The 17,379-nt window shown below is 53.1% G+C and overlaps 6 protein-coding genes across 6 annotated transcripts; 3 read left to right on the top strand and 3 right to left on the bottom strand.

Moving 5' to 3' along the window:
• Positions 1-160: 160 nt before the first annotated feature.
• On the bottom strand, positions 161-1,772 carry UV8b_05328 (uncharacterized protein; the record flags this gene model as incomplete). Its single annotated transcript, XM_043142825.1, has 3 exons — positions 161-769; positions 857-1,168; positions 1,434-1,772. 3 exons carry the CDS (start codon positions 1,770-1,772, stop codon positions 161-163), a joined length of 1,260 nt encoding a protein of 419 aa, XP_042998758.1.
• Positions 1,773-3,582: 1,810 nt separating this feature from the next.
• On the bottom strand, positions 3,583-8,763 carry UV8b_05327 (uncharacterized protein; the record flags this gene model as incomplete). Its single annotated transcript, XM_043142824.1, has 16 exons — positions 3,583-4,852; positions 4,919-5,337; positions 5,393-5,505; positions 5,561-5,659; positions 5,730-5,783; positions 5,864-6,035; positions 6,089-6,148; positions 6,218-6,333; positions 6,402-6,944; positions 7,001-7,069; positions 7,169-7,328; positions 7,395-7,508; positions 7,574-7,631; positions 7,712-7,830; positions 7,900-8,591; positions 8,673-8,763. 16 exons carry the CDS (start codon positions 8,761-8,763, stop codon positions 3,583-3,585), a joined length of 4,149 nt encoding a protein of 1,382 aa, XP_042998757.1.
• A 1,081-nt stretch (positions 8,764-9,844) lies between these two features.
• On the top strand, positions 9,845-10,885 carry UV8b_05326 (uncharacterized protein; the record flags this gene model as incomplete). The annotated part of the gene is made up of 1 exon (XM_043142823.1): positions 9,845-10,885. One exon carries the CDS (start codon positions 9,845-9,847, stop codon positions 10,883-10,885), a length of 1,041 nt encoding a protein of 346 aa, XP_042998756.1.
• Positions 10,886-11,528: 643 nt separating this feature from the next.
• On the top strand, positions 11,529-12,467 carry UV8b_05325 (uncharacterized protein; the record flags this gene model as incomplete). The annotated part of the gene is made up of 1 exon (XM_043142822.1): positions 11,529-12,467. One exon carries the CDS (start codon positions 11,529-11,531, stop codon positions 12,465-12,467), a length of 939 nt encoding a protein of 312 aa, XP_042998755.1.
• A 1,011-nt stretch (positions 12,468-13,478) lies between these two features.
• Positions 13,479-14,630, top strand: UV8b_05324 (uncharacterized protein; the record flags this gene model as incomplete). The annotated part of the gene is made up of 1 exon (XM_043142821.1): positions 13,479-14,630. One exon carries the CDS (start codon positions 13,479-13,481, stop codon positions 14,628-14,630), a length of 1,152 nt encoding a protein of 383 aa, XP_042998754.1.
• A 934-nt stretch (positions 14,631-15,564) lies between these two features.
• Positions 15,565-16,464, bottom strand: UV8b_05323 (uncharacterized protein; the record flags this gene model as incomplete). Its single annotated transcript, XM_043142820.1, has 1 exon — positions 15,565-16,464. One exon carries the CDS (start codon positions 16,462-16,464, stop codon positions 15,565-15,567), a length of 900 nt encoding a protein of 299 aa, XP_042998753.1.
• Positions 16,465-17,379: the final 915 nt, after the last annotated feature.

Below are 17,379 nucleotides of genomic sequence, written 5' to 3'. Positions count from 1 at the left end.
TCTTCCTGGTTTCTCATATCCCGTTCTGCGACCACAGCCTCCTGCAACCTTTTGGGTCGGTTGACGCAATTGGCTTCAACCGCCAAGCGCCGGGACCTCAGATGGCCGGTTTGTAAACTTGGCGGGACATCCCAGCTTTAACCGACAGACTTTGGCATGATCAATAAGGTCCGCTACCGTACTGTTGACCGCTTTGATACGGCGGGTTTCCACTCGCATATTGATTCGGATTGTATCCGCCGCCTTGCTGAGGCTGGCCGTAGGACTGCTGCTGTGGCGCACCACCGTAGTTGGGCTGTGCTCCAGAGTAACCTCCCGAAGCTCCGTGCTGCCCGCCATGCTGGGCACCGGTATATCCTCCATGGCTGCTACCCTGCTGTCCACCATGGTGTCCAGAGCTGGGGTAAGACTGGCCGTATGAAGGTGGGCTTTGTTGCTGATGCCCCTGATACCCGCCATGATAACCGTCATGCGAAGGTTGGCTTTGATACGATGGTTGCTGGTGCGAAGACTGAGCTTGAGCGGGTGGCGGGGGCGGGGGCGGGTGATACGACTGATGAGCCTGAGATTGATGGCCCTGGGAGCCCTGGGAGCCCTGGTGTGGTTGATGTTGTTGGTGTTGTTGTTGATGCTGGTTCGGGCTGGAGGAGTTTTGAGATGAGGGCCCCGGCACGGATGCAGAACTGGTTTTCCCGGGAGGGTTGTAAGTCGGGGCATCACCGCCAGAGTACGTTCCCGCCCCCGAGTTGGAGTAGCCAAAGTTTTGATTCTAGGAGTAAAAGTCCGCGTCAGAACGAAAGGGGCTCGGGTAACACGGTGCTTAGGGGTCTTGGGCTGGCAGTGTGGATAAGCTTACCCCGTGGGACTCCTTTCCTCCAAACATGTGAGCGACACCACCAAACACGGCACCGGCGATTCCACCCTGGTGGCTAGGCTTGTTGCTACCCTGCCCGCCGTGGTAGTTTTGCGGCGCAGGCGGTTTGTCGGATGACGAGAAGAGGTTGGACGCGAGCTTCCCGGCCAGCTGGCCAGCTATCCCGTTGCCACCACTGCTACCGCCGCCGTGGCCGCCGCCGCTCCCGCCGAGGAACTGGCTGGCCAGTCCACCCAAGCCTCCGCCGCTCGAGGATTGCTTCTTTCCGCCGAGAAGCGCGTTCATGGCCATCGTCTTTGCGCGCGCAAGAGAGACGGAGAGAACCAGAGACGTGATTAGCAAAACGGGAAGCTTCCGACCAAGCACGACTACCTCCCCCAACCAACGTCGCAAACCGAGTCAAGCAAGCAAGTTCTCGCACAGAACTGCCCTGCCACACACACAGACCATGGCAGTCCCGCCAGGTGTAAGACAAGGTGCGCCGCGAAGAGGAGGAAAAGCAAAAGAAAAAAAAAAAAAAAAAAAAAAGGGCAAAAGAGGATCAGACGCGTGAACGTACACCGAGGCCTCGATCGCCAGTCGGGCCCTCTGGGCCCCCCCTCGTCCCGTCCGCCATTATAGGCTCCAAGGTGCCGTCGGGATGCTTCACGGTTTGCGAGCCGTCGGGATGGGTGATGAGCTCGGGAGGAGGCGTGCCGTACGGATGCTCGACTGCCTGGCCGGGGGTGTTGCCCGTCTTGGCCGCCTGGGTGGGAATCTCCCACTGCGAGACGCCGGTTGCCAGTTGGACGTAGTAGTACTTCTTGCTGGCGCCGTCCCATTGCGCGATCCAGCCGGGAGGCAGAGAAGGAGGGGCAAACGAGGGACCCTCGCTGCTCGGCGACGTTGGGCCAGCCATGGCCGTGCGACCGCAGGTTCGAGGGCAAAGTGGGCGGGTGAAGAGGGAATCAATTGGCGAGCGAAGGAGGGAAGGGGTCAATTGTGTCGAGGAACAAGGGAGAGGAGCGAGAAGCCAGGACTTGCCGCCCACGAGGACCCGCGGGATGGAAGAACCAGAGAGGCAAGTGAGTGAGTGAGTGAGTGAGTGACATTGTGAGAGCGCGGGCAACAACAACACGAGGCCGTTTTGGGACGCTCTCGCACGGTTCAGCGGTGCCTGGCCAGGTCAGGTCAGGTCAGGTCAGGTCCAGGTCAGCGTGCCAGTTCCAGCTAAGCCAGCTGCCTGGGCGGCCTCTGGGGGTGGTGGGGCGGGAGGGGACCAGACTCCAGAGAAAGAGGGGTGGGCACGGCGTACTGTGCAGGCTAGGTACTCCGTACGGTACGGTACAGCTCAATGGGTACCAGATATGTACCTACCTCCTCCTACCTGCCTGTGGGTACGGTACGGTACCATGGGCATGGCTTGGCTTGGCTTGGCTTGGTGCGATTCCGAGAGGACAGCTGGCAGATGTCATGACCACTCAGGCTACGGAAGACTAAATAAAGCCTATAAATCCATCGACTTGTCACCTGTCATGGTCACCGCGAACAATTTCCGAGCGATTTTGGAAAATGGTCAACTGCCCTCACCATGGCCCTCAAAGATTGCCTCCGCCCTACCCCAAACCGCGAGGGGTGGCATTGAAGCAAGCAGGCCGACCCATGCATGCATGGCCTGTTGCTGGAGCCTACAAGAGTGTACCGTCCGTCGAGTCGGACCCTCGGGCCGTTTTCGTGCCTCATCAGGTTGCAGCCACCCTCGAAGACGACGAGACTGCATCTCGTCTGTGATGTGAATGGCTCACCCTTACATTGACGTGCTCGGCCTCCCTCCATGTCGATTCCCACGTTATGCCTCAAGAACGGCAACCCCAGGACGGCTCCTCGTCTCTTACGGTGGACGCTGAATCCGGCCAACGTCGAGGGAAGCTATATCATCGTCTATGCAGCTTCGCCAGGTCGACCAGCTGTCTATTGGTTGCGAACTTTGACGCCTCTAAGCCACCGAAGCCCCCATCAAGTGAGCAATCAATCCCAGAGTACCATTGCTGGCCGTCTTGGTTATGCTCCGTCATTGCGAAAAGCATTTGAGGCCTCGCGGCCTACTTCTTGATGTTGCAGCTTCGCCCCTGGGTTGCTTGCCGGCCGACGCATCCAACTCAAAAGACGCTACTTGCTGAAGAGCACTTCCCCATCTTTCTTGTTGCCCATGATGCTTCTTGCCCAGGGGCACAATACGTGGAAACGTCCCCGGCTGCGCCTGATTAAGGTGTTATAATCTCGCCCACCATTAAGCTGACAGTATCTCTACCTCAAACGCGAATTCAGTCCGCAAACATCTCACTGCGCACAAACAGCCGACCGCTCCTGAGCATCGACACAATTCAAAGTGGTAGTGGTTAGAAAGCCACATGCCCACAAGCCCACCTGCCCCCAATGGCAAAGGCGACAAGAGGCCATCTACATCATCGCGATCCTGCTCGCCTTGGAACATGCATAGACTCTGTAGTCGCCGCCTAATAAACATCGTCAATTGCTTGCTAAGATCTAACCTTGGTTAAAGAAGTAGCGTATATTCCATTGCGGCCGATGGCCAAGCGTCATACGTGTGGTAATTCGGCACGTACCTCGTACTCATATACCTGTACAAGGTGAGCGCTGGCAGCGCCGCGTCGGTTCCGCTCCTAGACAGGTTGCTTCCATTTCTCCGTTACAGAAATATAAAGCTTTTATAGTTTACATGAAGCCTGCATCTTTCGCATGGCAGTTACATCTTTATGAAACGACGAGGGCAGTTGTTCAATCTTGTCTTGCTTCAGAGCCCTCCATTCGGCTGAGGCTGCCTTGAAAGCCCCCCTCATCCCTCCAGCTGCAAAGATGATACCAAACATGTTGGAGAGCACGTTGTCGGGATTCTTGACGGAGTCGTAGATGCTGTAGCCTATATCAGCAAAGGCGCCAGCAAGATCAATTATTGTGCGGAGTACAGTCACGCCGATAGCACCAGCGACTTCGCCAACAAACGGTATGAAGAACAAGACGGCGGTAATTATTGCTGCAATGCCTTGCTGGCGGTCCTCTTCAATCTTTTTGTTGGCAACGCGGACAATGCCTTCCATGTTCTTAACAGCAGCGTTCATCGACATGGCGGGCAGGGCGAGTGTGTTGGCAACATCCGCCCAGGGAATTAAGGCGAATTCGGCCATGCGCATTTGCATCTCGTTCTCAGTTAACAGATTCGCAGTCTTATCGTGAGCAGTTTTAATGACCTCTGACGGGTCTTCAAGCTTGAAATTCCTCTGAAGATCTGGAAAGTTTCTCCAAAAGGTATCGCTATTGTTTTGGCATCTCTCGAGGCCCTGGGGGTCATCTTCGTGCTGAAACCAGACGCAACCGTAAACGTTGTAGACGTCGAGATCTTCAAACTTGACCCAATCCCGGAGGACACCGTAGTTCTTCTCCAGATTGCTGAAATACTTTTCCTTGTCGTCCAGAACCCAGGTTAGGGCATCTGGGAGATCTCCCACGGACGTCGGGCAAGGCACTACTTTGCTCTTGCCGCTGCTGCATTTCGTGGGGGAGCCCTGATTGGGTCCAAAGCAGTCCAGATGAAAGCAAATATCGTCCAGGTAACCGCCGCCACCGGCGCACTGATCACAGCATTTTCGATGTTGCGACATCTCGCAGTGCCATCCTTCGGCTTTATCATCGAGCATATACTTTCGTATCTGGAAACGAGATTGCACTTCGACGAGATCGTGGTAAACCTTAAACTTGGAGTGGTAGTCATTCTGCATAATCTTGTCATAGTTCTTCATGCTGCTGGTGAGGCTCATATGAAAAGCCTTGGCCAGATACTTGTTGATACATTCCGATGGGATGGAATTGTATGCAGACTGAATTTGCTCGAGTGTATCATACCAGCCATTGCAGTCATTCAGAGTGCCATAATCCTCGTCATCGTCTTTGTCATCGTCATCATCGCCATCACTCGAAGCCCTGAAAAAGATGTCAGTTTGGAGCGAGAGACACAAAGGGATCGAACATCCGTAAGTGTGTACATACTGCCCAGTTGAAGCACGAAGCCAACCGTTCACCACCGAAGTGAATGGGTGCTCATTGGTGTTTGTGTTATCTTTGGCCAATACAGGCTTATCATCGCCGTGGTTGATCATCTCGACAGTACCGATCGTGTATATGTTGTACATCCAGATTTGACCGCTATTCTTGACTTTGACGACCCGCTGCTGACAGTCTTGCGTATCGACACATTGCTGCGTGTATCGTTGAAACCAGTTATACAAACCGGCTCCATAGATACGCACATTGGTGGAGCTAATGATGGAGAGACCCCAGGCTGCGGCGCAATGAGGATTCGATGAGTGGCAGTCATTGAAGTCGGGGTCTCCAACAAATCTAGCGGTGTCTTTAAAGGGCTCCGGGGCTTGCGGGTCTGGCAGATAGTATGGACTCTCTGTTTGAATCTGTACGAGTTATCAGCGACGTGAAATACATCCGTCAGGTACCAAAGAGACGCACCATTGACATGACGACATTGCTTGCACCATATAACATGTACTGGTAGAGAACAGCATGTTCTGATGACGTCCCGTATAGCCAAACGGGGCCTTCTCTACTCTCGATCAGAATCCCTATCCAGTGTTAGTACTGTTCGGACAGAAAAAATTGCATCAGGTTCATCCATACCTCTCGCAGCATAGATGTCAATTTGCGTCTGGCTAGGGCCGCCATCAAGTTCATGATCAGCGACCCAAGCCCAGATATTTTTCCAAGTATCCGGAGGACCTAGGAGTCATGTGTAGCATCAAAGCTCCAGCCATGCATTTGTGATTGACGGCTCCGGTCAACTTCGGACAGTCTGAGGCCTCCAATTTAGAGCCCGCGGCGCCCCCGATGCGGAAATGGACGTCTAAATACTGGGTTAGGAGAATGCCCATGGTAAATCACATCGGCTTCAATAAAGTCAACAGAAAAGTAACGCGGACTCACCCCACATGGCTGCCGACCCTTGCATGTCTTGTGCAATGTTCCACTCCATCAAGACGGCACCGGCGGTTGGTCCTTGCACAGTCAGGAGTAAGTCCTGAATCTCCATTGAGCCAGTTTCACCATAATTTCCAACGGCAACGGCTGGCAGCGGATTGGATGCGTCCTCGAAGTACTAAACCGTTATTCAGTAAGTAACCATATCACGTTGTGAAAGCCATGACTTACCTTTCCTTTGGCTACAATTTGAGCCCAGCACTCGCCAACAATGACGGAACCTGCGGGGAACTAATAATTAGTAAGAAAAATGTACAGTTAGCATCTGTTGAAGGTGAAGCGAGGACGATCCGAACTTACAACCACTGTTTCGGTGACGATGTAAGAGCCCATGGGAATGTACAGAGCCTGTCCCTTCTCCTTCGCAATGGCAGCGGCAACTGTCAAGGCGAACGTATCATCACTGACACCGTCACCTAAAATTATAGTCCAGTTAGTTTTTTTTCTTTGACGAGAGAAATAATACTTCTCGGAGGAGGCCTACCTTTCGCTAGGGCTCGAGCGCTCAGGAAGAAATCTGGCGACTTGGTCTCGTACTGGGGCTTGCTACGGATATAGTATCCGTCAGTGGCGACAATATTTGTCCTGACAAGCGACGGCTCTCTCTCTGCCATTCTGGACTTCCTGTCATTGACAAAGGCACCTTCTGGATTGTCATCATCATACACTCTTCCACTAATCCAGGATTCGATGGTCGAGGAACCTCCCTTCAATAAACTGTTCGAAGACCCGTGAATAACCATGGTCCTCACGGAGTTCATGATGATGTTCTCCAGCGTGATGGAGAACTGTTCAGCGTCGGTTGCACCCTTGTTGGTGTTGATGGAGATACCCAAGTTCACAACTTCGAAATGACTGTCCAGGACCATCATGGACCCGCCCTTGTAATCCCCAGTCATATAAAAACCAACATCCGTGTTCACCATGTAAATGTTCTTCCACGTCCATCCCCAATCCCATAGGAGGTCAACGGCAATACCGACATTATAGAACAAGAGGGAGTGCGAGGTGAATTGTTGATTTCCGCCTTTATACTGCATTAGCTCGGGAGAAAAAGGACAGGCTGGATTCGAGGAAACTTACAGCGAATGCCAATTGTAACATCTGTGAAGACAAGGTCACCCATGAATCCACCGCTGCCATTCTCTGCGACTAGATGGACGAAGAGGAAAATGATAAGCCAAAGGTTCTAACAAGAAACTTGTCCTTGAGAAAGGCGGAAAGGCCGGCATGAGAAAAAGAAAGCCTTACATATACCAATATGTTTCTTGCTTCTGTCTCTGGACCCTATGAAATGAACGTTGAAAATGCTAGTTGCTTGCGCAACCTGCCAGTGTAGCCCAGCAATGCTCTTCATCTTGGCCAAGCTGGTGTCAATGATCAAGTTGCGAACTTGGCGAAGAAAGTTATTCTATGTTGTCTGTATCAGCGCCAGCTTGATTCTACTTTGCAAAACGATCAATGCTTGAAATCGTACTTGATTGATATACCACTCGTCTGCACCGCCATGGCCACCTGTATATTCATCGGATGAGAGGACACCCAAACCTATAAAGTTTGCATCTGCGACGATAGCGGGTAGATCGTTTGGCTGAAAGTATCTTAGTAAGAGTTGGACCCTCGCACATTGAGCTGAGAAAAACGGAGATGACATACGTTACCGATAACCTGAGTGTTGTAGAACAGCGGAATAGTCTGGCGAACACGATATGTACTGCAGTACAATGTTGGCACATTTGCCCAGCTATAGAAAACAGATGCTGACAGGAGAAAGTGGCTTCACTTCATACATACCCGGACGGGAAATATACAATGGCCGGCTTGATAGTTGACGAACCGCAGTCGGCACCGCACCTGTTACCATCCGACATTGCTTTGTTGATAGCATCCGTATCATCCGTCTTGCCATCGCCCTTTTCAAGTTTGATCAGTACGTTTTCAAGTAAAGTGACGGAAGTCTTGTGAAGCTACTTAAAACATACCACTGCACCGTAGTCCTTGACATTTCTGAATACTTTGTACCCGTTATTGGCAGAGCCACCAAAGGGAACTATGCCCTCGTGGGCTATGTTCTCCATCCAAAAGCCAGAGTTTGACTCGGGGCCTGCTCGCTTTGCCAGAGGTGACTGGCCGTGGAGTTGGGCGACTTTGGACGCAACGTGAGGTGGCAAAATATACTTGGCGTGATCTATGCTGGTGGCATTGGCCTCGGTGGCTTCCGCAACGATGGCGGCGGCAGCAGTCACTGTTTCATTGATGTGGAGAGATGCATTGTCTACAGCTCGAGCCCTCTTTGCACCAGCACCGTGTCCATCGTAGTAAGTATTGATGCGAGGATTGGCAAATCGCTCCTTGTTCCGAGCATCGGCTTCTCGCTGAGCTTGTCGGACAATCTGAATGGCTCGGTCCAGGGTTGAGTTTGCGCCGTGATAACCACCGGTGCTGTTGCTCAGCAATCTACCAAGGGGACGCACACCAGGTAGAGGAACATTTGTCGGCTTGCTCACGGGCACAGTGACACGCGGAGGAGGAGGTGGTGGGTTAATCAAGTTGTCCTTCATCTGCTGCGCCGTGGCATGGATATTGGAGACTTGCTCCTGGCTGAGAGAAGGGTGGTCAAGCTTCCACTGTTCAACAAGCTCGTCAATGACGGTAAATATCCCATCTTGAGCCTCTTGAACGTTGTGTGTTAGTGTACATTTCGGTCTTGCCTCGATAGACGGACGCCATGTAGTTTCTCGCCCTGAAGACATACCGGGATTAGCACCCCGCGGTGAATCATGTGCATTTACATCAGCAGACAGAAGCAAAAGTAAAAATGGAGTCAAGACTCTCATGATCAACATCAGGTCCAGGAGGGCAAAAGAGGATAAAGCGAACGAAGAAAACGAAGGACGAGAAGAGATAACGTTAAGAGTGTGAAAAATAGACCAAAGAGTGTGCGCGGGAAGGAAACCAAGAGGGCTAGATGGCCAACATGATGCGTTCAGGAACAGAAGAAGCAGTGACGGTGGGAGAAATGCACCATGAAGGTTTGACGACTATAAACAGATGGCATACATGAGATCAAGTCTTGGTTCTAACAAATGGTCAGAAATACTTGGCACGAACAACGAGTCAGGCTTCCCCCACATCACGAGAGAAGCATATGCATGTGGTCGCAGCTTATGGATAGTCCGCACGGAATAGTGAAGTCGCGTCTAGTTTTCACTCGGTCATTTTGGCCGGCACGGCTGGGTACGACAGGCCGGGTTGGACCCTACGGGCCCAGCTAGCTCGTGAATATTGCTTTTTCCTTGCCGGTCATGAGCTTGAAGATAAGGGTTAAGCGACGGACGGCCGAGCGATGAATGGCTGGCGAGGTACGCCGAGGTATACAAAACAAAACAGAAGAGTCGTTTGTTTTCGCCGACCCGTCTCCCGTTCCGTGGCCGAGAACGTGAGAGGGACCAAGGGGCAGGGAGGCTGGAGCTATGCAGCAGCCACGTGAGCTTTTTCTCCTGTCAAAATTGTCACCTCAGGTGGTGCTATTTGTGGGTCCGACCCACTTAGGGCCGGGTGACGCCACACCCCACTACCTAAGGTACCTAGGTACTTAGATACTCCGTACGGAGTACATTGTTGCCAAGCCTTCAAGGCATCGGCTCCAGAGTCTGGAACACCATCCCTGCCAGACCCGTTCGGAACCTTTGCCTTACACCGAAAGAAAACCCCCCGCATGCCGGCTGCTTTTGCTCACATGCATGAACAGTGTCTCGTATCATCTTGTAAGCCTCCGAGTTTCCGTCTTTGCTTCTCCATCAGTTGCTCCCGCAAAATCTTCTTGCTTTAAACCGCATTACATGCATTACGTGCCAGTTCTGCCTCGCAGATTGCACACAATTCGCCATTTCCAGGCAGGGCAGGGAGTCCGTTCAAAGGGACACCATGTTTCCACTCTTCCTTCAATTGCCCAGCGATATCCGGCGCAAGATATGGCTGGCCACTCTCGGTCCTATGACGCTCACATTCACCGAGGGAGAACCACCAGTCGAGGTGGACGAAGAGTCTGAATTGGCAGAGGAGGACCCGCATGAGACCGAAAGACGACTAAGTCTTAGTGAACTCTACTCTGCTATTTACAGTCCCTCTGGACAATACTTTGATAGCACTGATACGCCCGAGGACACGGATGAGGTTGCAGATGATGATGCAGGAGACGATGATGTTGTTTGCCCCCAAAAGAAGTTGTTTGCGAATTACACTCGATACTTTGGCTACGTCGCACTCAAAGACGGAAGCTCCCGCTTAACCTTTGTGGTCGAGTCATCCGCCGCTTACCTCGCATGCAAAGAGTCTCGCGCCTTTCTCCGATTCATTTTTGCGGAGCCGGTCAGGCCAGGCGGAGGACTTCCCAGCTGGTTCCGCTTTGACATGGACACGGTCCGATTCAAGGATGTCTACCTGGACATGATTTCTGAGCATGCCTGGTTCACCCAGACGGAGAACCTGATTGTTGCTATAGTATGTGGAGCCGACAACTATCTGGGCCTTTCCGACGACATTTTGACCGGAAAGAAGCACAGTTGGATTCAAGACAACCTGGCTTGTTTGAAGAATATCACATTTGAAATGCATCCTGCCCGAAGTGCCAGGACCTGTGGTCCAAAAGCTCTCACTGGAGACTGGTTGGACCCCTGGTGGGAAGCATTCGAGCAGTGGTATAATTGCAAGTATGGATCTGAGCCGGCTTCTTTCTATGCCAAAGTCATAAGCTATTGTGATGGAATCCCGGAGGTGACGCCAGAAAATTATCTCCGCGCGTACAAGATTGTCCAACAAAAACACTACCAAACGTGCTTCCCAAATGAGAATTGGAAATCAAACGTGTGGAGCAAGAGGACACTGGATATCCTGGAGGCTACAGACGAGGAATTGAACAACCCCACCGAGTTTCTCAAGAAGCACCGGCCGTCATGGGATGAGTAACGTAGAATTCTCTAGAACAGCGCAATACAGTAACTCCTGCACATAACAGGACTAAAACGGATGTAACGCACACCTGTACTCTGTGGCATCGGAATATTTCTTTCGCTCTCAAGGCCATCGCAACAGGGAAACCTGTACTTGTACCTGCATGAAGCCGCAACATTCTGCATGGGGTAAGCGAAGTTGACAAGGAAAAGCAATTACTTGGTACGTAGCTAGCTAAGGTACCTGAAGACCCGCGGGCGACCGACCCGTTTCCCACTTTCGGGGATCAAACGATTTGTGGATACCGGTAAGGATCCACTAAAACTTACAGGTATCCGTTTCCGAAACGGGGCCGGCACTTTGTTGAAGACGCAAAATGCCCACGGATAACCCGCGGCCATTTTTATGCCTTGTTTTTAACACGGCAGAAACACGTACGATCAACTGGTTTTGCCTCGGCCGCCGAGACGAACTATATCTCTCATTGCTTAGCAATGTCCTTGATCCTATCCACCTACCCTTCTCGCTGCCATGCCCAAAGGCAAGGCTTCATTCTTTTCCCTCGTCCTCTCCCCGCTCCTCCAGCTCCTTCGCCCCCTTATCCCTTTTCCCTCTCTTCTCTACTCGGGGTTTGGTTCTTACTATTTCTTTTCCGACCATGCGTGCTTCTTTCTTTCTATTCCTAGCAACCGTCTTCCTCGGCACAGCTGAAGCTGGGCTGCGCCATATCTACGAAAATATTTACACCTACTTGGTGTACCAGTTGGAGCTGAATTTGCCTGAAAACGAGCGCATTGTTGGTGTCAAGTGCGCTTCCGCCGACTACAAAACCCAAAGATGCCTGGATCCGGGAAATGGGGCGCCCAGACACAAGCACTGCAAGGGAACAGTTTCCATCGTTGTCAAGGGCACAACAATCCCAGACACTTGCAGCTTGCGAGAGTTTCTCAGCCACATCAGTGGAAACAAGGGATCTCGCGCAAACCAGCCACTGGACGGAGCTGATGTCAAGAATTGGAGAAACGTTCCCCTCCTTGGGAGGCGAGTTGGTGAGAATTCGGTGAATTTCGACATCGACTATGCAGCAGATCAGATGATGGACAAAAGAATCGGCAACATGCAGGCTCCTACGTATTGCAAAGTGAAGGACGGCCAAGGGTATATGTCGAGTTTGGACAGAATGGCCAAACGAGTCGGCGAAATCAAGCGAGGAATGACAGCGGACGAAATCATTGACAAGAAGTCGCTGTTTAAGGGATTGGACACTGCCGCGGACGCTGTTGTCGACAGCCGAATTGTCGACTCGGACAAGTATCTTATTCCACAGTTGGAAAAGGCGGCCAAAGGATATAGAATCGCTACCAAATCCCAGTTCGACGGTCGCATGTTCATGTATCGGGAAACCGTAGACCGGATTAGGAGCTCAGCTGCTGGCATGGGAGAGTCGACTGTCAACTCCAGAATTGAAGCGCTAGAAAATGAGATCAAGGCGTTTAGGAACTCAAGAGAAGCAAAAGCTCACGCAGCGCCAATAGAGAAGTGGCGACAGATGAAAGATCTCATGGTGCGTGTACCAGGATGCGAGCTGCGGCCGTGAGCAGGCCGACTTGGACGAGGGGGAAAAAAGTAGCAGAAACACATGGGACTCAGCAAAGTCTTTGAACTGTAGTTAGTACCTAATAATGCCGTCTTTTTCGGCCTTGTCCACTTTACAATGATGTGAAGTAACCTGTTGCTGTATTGCGAGACTACCAGCAGGCTAGATTCCCCTCTCTCGAAAACGTGCAAGCAAAACTGTCACAGTTGCTCGCCAAGGGGGAGACGTTGGTCAACAGAATGTCTCGCCCATAGGGCTGCACGTTGGAGCATTCGTGCCGTATGATTCAACGCATCGGGCAATTAACACCGAGACTCAAGGGTAGAAAGAACCCTGGGGGTTGGCGCGGAACGAGAACTGCAGGTACAAGTGTGCCAAGCCACCGGATGAACTGCTAGTCGGTCCACCTCTCCTCGGCGAAGTTTACCGATACAAAGTTCGGATCCAAATCAAGCAAGCAAAAATCAAATACAACAGGGGCCGAGAGACTTATGTTCCTACATGTCAAATTCCTATGTAGTGTGGCTTGCGGATATGCGGGGCAGAGCGGATCCGAAGAATGATCCGAGCTAGGCACTCGGCACTCGTGCACCTCGTGCCCTTGAAGGCCCCACATCAACCCGTGCCATGGCCGTTTCGCGCTGCTAGTGTGAGCGGGGCCGTCTGTTAGTTAGTCAACTGGTACCAGTTGTCAACAGCTGCTTTTTTCCCTTACCTTGCTCGACTCCATTCTGGCGACATGTCGTGAGCGTTGAGGAAGACATGGCCAGACTTCTGTTTCCACTCGTCTACAAAAATCCCCCGTCACCCGCCAGGGTCGTCGGCGTATTTTCCGACTCGCCGACTCTCCATCCGTCGGAAGAGAAAAAGACAGCTTCTCCTTGGTTTCCTTTTCCCATCATTCTTTTCATTCATTCCGCATCATTCCGCATCATTACGTTGTGTCCTTCCCCACCTCCCATCAATCTTCCAGTATCGTCTCGCACTTGTTGAAAGAGCACTTGTTGAAAGATGAAATCAGCACCCGTCTTCTCCTCTATATTGCTAGCTAGCCATCTCCATCTGGCCGTTGCCGGCGGCTCGGAGCCCTGGTTGAGCTACGACGCTCGCACCATCAAGGGCTGCAGCTACTGGTACGATAATTTCGGCAAATGGAGTTGCGAGGCTATCCGTGATCGTTGGCGTATCCCGCCAGAGGTCTTCTCTCGCTGGAACCCCTCCATCTCTCTCGACTGCAAGGGTTGGGCCGAGCATTCTTATTGCGTGGCAGTCAGGGCGGAAATGACACGCCGACCACCGCCCGTCACCACCTCCACAACGCAAGCCGTCACTACCACTACTGTAGCACCGTCGCCTCTGTGGACGGACGTTGGCTGCTATCAAGATGCTTCGATTCATCCTCTCCAGACGCAACTGCCTTCTCCCGGTGGAAGTCAACTCAGCCGCCAAAAGTGTTCCAACGCCTGTTGGGGCGCTGGCTGCCGATTTTCTGGACTCAAAGCGGGAGTTGAGTGTTGGTGTGGGCAATACGTCCAGGGAGACCTAAGCTCGTCACCGGCGGATTGCAACATGCCTTGTCCGGGCAACTCGTCCGAAACGTGTGGCGGAGCCAAGGTTTTCAACGTTGTGGCGGGCAACGAGCCTCCATATAGTTACATCGAACCTCTCACCCCAACCTCGACTGTCGTAGCATCGTCTTCGTCTGTAAGCTCGTCCGTCCCCGGTGCCTCCCAGACCGCCTTTGTCCTCATGTCACACTATCACGGAGATTGCACGGGAGACGTGAACAACGAGGTTATGATACGTTCTAACTCCGACGGTATGTGTATAGACACAAACTGTCAGGTGGCCAGTCTGGATATTGCTAGCCTGGGCGACTGTCCAGATGGCCAGGTTCAGATAAGCTATTGGCAACAGCCGGGCTGCTCTGGCAAGTGGTACGGGTACGGGTACACAAGCAGAAGCACTTGCAGATCACTGTGGTCAGATGGTTGGAGCTTCAAGTCTTTATGGCTGAGATGCGCAAAAGAAAGCCAGGACTGCGTACGTCAGGGAACTTGCAACCCAGACGCCGAGACAACAACAGGCATTTGCAATGGGGCAAACGGCAACGGCGCAGCAGCCAAAGCCCAAAATCACCAGCAAGCAAAATTTCACGGGTGACCTGGGCAATAAATAACATGCCATCACTATCTGAAACGGACGGCAAAGTGCGTAGTAGATCTAGACTATCAGGTTACTAGATATCGAGAACGCCGGCAATTGTCGCAAGGGACAGGCCCAGATGAGCTCATGGCAGCAGTCTGGTTGTCGTTGTTTTTTTTACTTTATTTTATTTTTTATTACGCCGAATGGTATGGCTATGGCTGTTCGAGCAGGAATACTTGCTGCTTGCCATGGAGACAAGGTTGGGAGTTCAAGTCCATGGCTTAGATGTGCTGACGAAAGTCAAGACAACGTAAAGAAGGGGGCATGCAAGCGAGATGCCGAACCGTCTGCGAGAGTGTGCTAAGCCGTTTCTTGAGATATCGTCGGATTAATACAATACTCTACCCACCTGGTCCGCCGGTATCCTACATCACGGTGACAACAGTGGCATCATCTCGGCATTATTTCTCTCAAGCCTTGACGCCGCGCTCCGACTTTCGCGAGGGAAATGCAGCCTTGGAAAGCTTTTGGTCGGTATGACCACAGTGACTCCTGACTATACAGTGTTTATCCAAAAACTCGCCGAAGTATGACGAGGACATGTTGGGGATGTAGACGTGAAGCATTGATCGACCACCGCGACGAGGTTTCTTTGTATCCTTTATAGCAGTCGATGTGAAGTAGCGGACAAGCGTTGGCACTGGGCACTGGGCACTGACATTCAGCCCTGGCAAGAAATCCCTCGGATATCGGAGCACTCTGCTTTTCATCATGAAACAAGATATCTGATTACGTCGCTTATTCACCGGCTGTCAACCTGGTGTAGAAGAGAAAGGAGAGGAGCGAGACCAACGAAGCAGTAGCTTTGCGGAAACAACCATCGCCTTTCAGCACCATCCCCCAGAAGCTCCCGACCTGCGAGACTGTGCCATCCCCAAAGACCTTGTTTTCAATAGCGAGCGGCGCATGACCCTCCGCCCCCTCCACCAATCTTGGCCGCAACCGTTTCGGCAGCACCGACTGATTTGGTCCTCGTGCTCAACGTCACGAAAACCGGATAAGGTGCCAGCTGAGCCCACGTCGACACGGCACTGGCACCTGGACCAAGCGCGCTGGTGCTCGAGCCGTCGGCCGCCTCCGTCGGCATCTCATCCCGCGAGCCGCAGATGCCAACGGCGCCGGAGCTCCCGGCCGACTCCACGCTGACGTCGGGGCCAGGCCTGGGAAACAGCAAGTCCCTGCCCTCGACGGTGGAGCAGCCGTTGCCGACATTGGCGACAAACATGGCTGGACGACCGTCGTACGGGTCGGAAGCGCCGCGCATCCCGCGCGCCCTGTCGTCCGACCCACCGGCGGCGACGGTGACGGAAGCGCAGTTCATGTACATCTCCCGATTGCCGACCTTGTTGAACCATGTCCAGGCGAAGAGGGCCTTGCCGGCGGGCGTATCCCGCGGCAGTGAAAAGGGGTAGGTCGAAGCGCCCATGACGGGGCAGTTCCCGACGTACGAATGGAGGACCTTCCAGGTGCGGCCGCCGTCAAAGGACAGAGAGGCCTGGCAACTGCCGCCGTTGTGGGGGGTCTGGCCGGTGATGGTCATGGAGTAGGAGCCGCCGGGGCTCCAGGTAGCGACAGGCTGGCCCTGCGGCGTGCCGACGAGCTTGTGGTAGCCCTTGCAGGGGAAGTCGGCGCCGGCGGCGGAAAGAGGGGAAGTCATGTCGTAGTCGATGTCGGTGGTGAAGGCGTTGAACTTGGACCGGAGGGGCGGCGGGCTCTTCATCTCCATGTGGGCGTGGCCGAGAGAGGCGAGGCCTGAAAGAGCGGCAGTGACGGCGGAACTGACCCTCATGGTGTCTGGACAGTGGGGGGTCTTTGGGTCCTTTGCTTGTTCCCGCCCGGTGCTTGGGGCAGTCCGTCGATCGTCAATGAGGTTGATTTCGAGGGATTCTGATCAGCCAAGGGTAACAGGAGACGCCGACGTCTCGGTCGTCAATATGGCGCTGGACCGTTGTACCGCACGAGAAGAGAAGAAGAAGAAGAGAAGATGGCGGCTGTTTGACAGACGAGACAGGCCAACGCTATGAGAAAGGGTTTGGTGGTGAGAGGGAGAGAAGACGGGGGGGGGGAGGGCGATATCACGACTGCAAGACCTTCAATGAGTCCGGGTCCGATACCACCATTGTAGCTCTTCAACGAGTCCGGCCCCGATACCACGATTCTAGCTAGCTCTTCAGTGAATCTGAGCTGGAATACGGCACAAGCAACCAAACGTGTTCCTCGCGAACCCCGACGCAGTGAGGCCAAAGTGACACGCCAAACTGCCACCTGCCCAGCCGCCGTCGGCAGCTGCCAACCCTTCAATGCCTTAGGTACCTAGGTAGGTATTGAACAGCAACCAAAGGCTCATGCCTGGCATTGTCGTCGCCGCTTCTCACTTCCCCTCCGTATCAATCAATGCCTGTACCACACCTTGGCGTATCACGAGGTCAGTGACAGGGTCGTTGGCAACATCAGGAGGCGTCAGAAGGAGGCCTGGCCAGTCTTTGGCGGCGGCCGGATAGCAAAGGCAAGTTCTCAGGTACCTACTCGGTGCTGCTGCTACCTCGGGTGCCCAAAGCAGGAGGTAGCTTGAGATGCCTACAGGCACATACGAGTCCATGGACAGCGAGCGCTGCTTTATCATAAGCTACCAGACAGGCACTGGGCTCTGTCCTTGTTTCATGTAGCTCCTACCTAGAGGTCAACGTGGGTATTTCCATTCAGC

This window comes from Ustilaginoidea virens, chromosome 4 (assembly GCF_000687475.1).
Source record: "Ustilaginoidea virens chromosome 4, complete sequence".
Lineage (NCBI taxonomy): Eukaryota > Fungi > Ascomycota > Sordariomycetes > Hypocreales > Clavicipitaceae > Ustilaginoidea > Ustilaginoidea virens.
This window is presented reverse-complemented; position numbering and strand designations above follow the sequence as displayed.